Raw genomic sequence first — 1,752 nt, 5'->3', positions numbered from 1 at the left:
AAATATGACCATGTTCCATATGAATTGACCAACGCGGTAAATGTAAGTTCTCGGTGAACTGCCAACCCAAAGCCAGAATTTGTCTCAGCTACATAAACCGGCGAGATACGATTTTGCATTGCGAAGCCTTCCTGATTTTCTGAACCGAACCAATTTCCCTTTTGACATTCTTACAAAACACAAGGCCAAACCAATGAGTCTACCTCCATTCAGCTACATTCATCCTTTGATTCCTTTGTACGCATTAATCTTGTTTGTTTGCCAACATTTTGGCAGGGCAGCATCAAACCAACCGGATTCAGAAAATGAGAGCTTATGACCTATGATCCATATCGAATTTTGGATAAAATAGAATAGAGAGAACATAAAACCACAAGAACAGTGCAACAAAATGGTACAATGTCAAACAAAATCCCCAGTTCAAATGCAACCAGGCACAGGCACCAGCAAAGTAGAGTATGGGCCAGTTCTTTTGCCAGATTATCAGATTCTCCCAATAGAATTGTAAAACAAACGAGGCTCACAGATTGTGGGAGAAACTGGGTAGGGTCTGATTCTAGATTCTGACGAAAGAACTGAGCCTAAATATATCTATATCACTGTAGGTATTCGTTCCATGTTCATATATCATCACTGTACCACTTGGTATACTACGATCGTAAGCATCCACGAGATACACGTATTTATACGCGGTATACTACGATCTCACAGTCGCGGGAGCGCGCGCGCTAAAGTACCGCGAAAAACCTGCCCCAGCCACTCCTCCTCGCCTCCTCCTCCGCGGCCACCGCCGGCGGCGGCGGCGCAACCGGCGCCTCTCCGATGCCCCAGATCCCCTCGAGAACCTGGGCCAGGCTCGCCGGGACGCCGTAGGTGTCGGCCTCGGGCGCCGCGAGCACGGAGTCGAACACCTCCTGGAGGCCGACGACGCGGCGGCTGACGGCGCGCCGGGCCTCCCGCACGGCCGGGTCGTGGCCCGGGACGGCGTCGAGGCGGAGCAGCACGGCCATGAGCGCCTCCGAGAAGCGCGCGCGCTCGCGGTCGTCGCCGCGGACGGCGTCCACGGTCTCCTGCCGCCGGAGCAGCCGCTCGAGCCGCGTCGCCTCGGCGTCGGCGGAGCGCACGGCCGCGACGTGCCTCCGGACCCGGCGGCTCCGGAACGCCGCCTGGATCCTGGCGGCCGCCGCGTCCTGAGGCGTGGTGACGGGGATCCGCACGGTTCTGGCGGGCTTGCGCGCGGCGGGGCCGGGGCCGGCTTCGCCGGCGGCGAAGAAGAACTGCGAGGCGGAGCTGTAGCGGTAGGAGCCCATGGCGGCCGCCCTGGGTCAGTGGAGCGAGGTTCAGTGCGCCGCGGAGGACAATTTCGTGGGATCTGTGGGTGCCGGGCGTCGCACAGACCCGCGGTCCGGTCCACGCCTGCGGCGTGTTTCTTTGGGGGCAGGGCGTGTTTTCCTCGTCTCTTTTTCGGTGGCGACGGTGCTACCCCAATCCCGTGGCTTTTCCGGTTTTCCCGCACCACTTTAGCTCGAATTCGATACATATGCTTTTGCTCCGTGGATATACATTGTCTTGCGCAGTGTGGCTGCAGACGGGGGCCACCGAGAGACCCCGGCAGAGTGACACAACCCAACGGCCCGACGCACCGAAAGGTGGAAAACCCCAACAGCGGCCGGAAAGGACACCCGAGAAGTATCCGGAAACGTGATCCGCAGCCCCACATGCAACAGAATCAGCCTCGCCAGCCACCGGCGA

General features: G+C 58.3%; 1 protein-coding gene across 1 annotated transcript; it reads right to left on the bottom strand.

The window, feature by feature from the left end:
- Positions 1–395: 395 nt before the first annotated feature.
- LOC123141712 (BAG family molecular chaperone regulator 5, mitochondrial) lies at positions 396–1,547 on the bottom strand. The gene has a single exon (XM_044560793.1). It carries the CDS (start codon positions 1,308–1,310, stop codon positions 729–731), a length of 582 nt encoding a protein of 193 aa, XP_044416728.1. The 5' UTR covers positions 1,311–1,547; the 3' UTR covers positions 396–728.
- Between the last annotated feature and the right edge of the window lie 205 nt (positions 1,548–1,752).

Source organism: Triticum aestivum, chromosome 6D (genome assembly GCF_018294505.1).
Source record: "Triticum aestivum cultivar Chinese Spring chromosome 6D, IWGSC CS RefSeq v2.1, whole genome shotgun sequence".
Classification (NCBI taxonomy): Eukaryota; Viridiplantae; Streptophyta; class Magnoliopsida; order Poales; family Poaceae; genus Triticum; species Triticum aestivum.
This window is presented reverse-complemented; position numbering and strand designations above follow the sequence as displayed.

Coding starts and splice junctions, on each gene's coding strand:
- LOC123141712 (XM_044560793.1), bottom strand. CDS start 1,310: ATGGGCTCCTACCGCTACAGCTCCGCCTCGCAGTTCTTCTTCGCCGCC.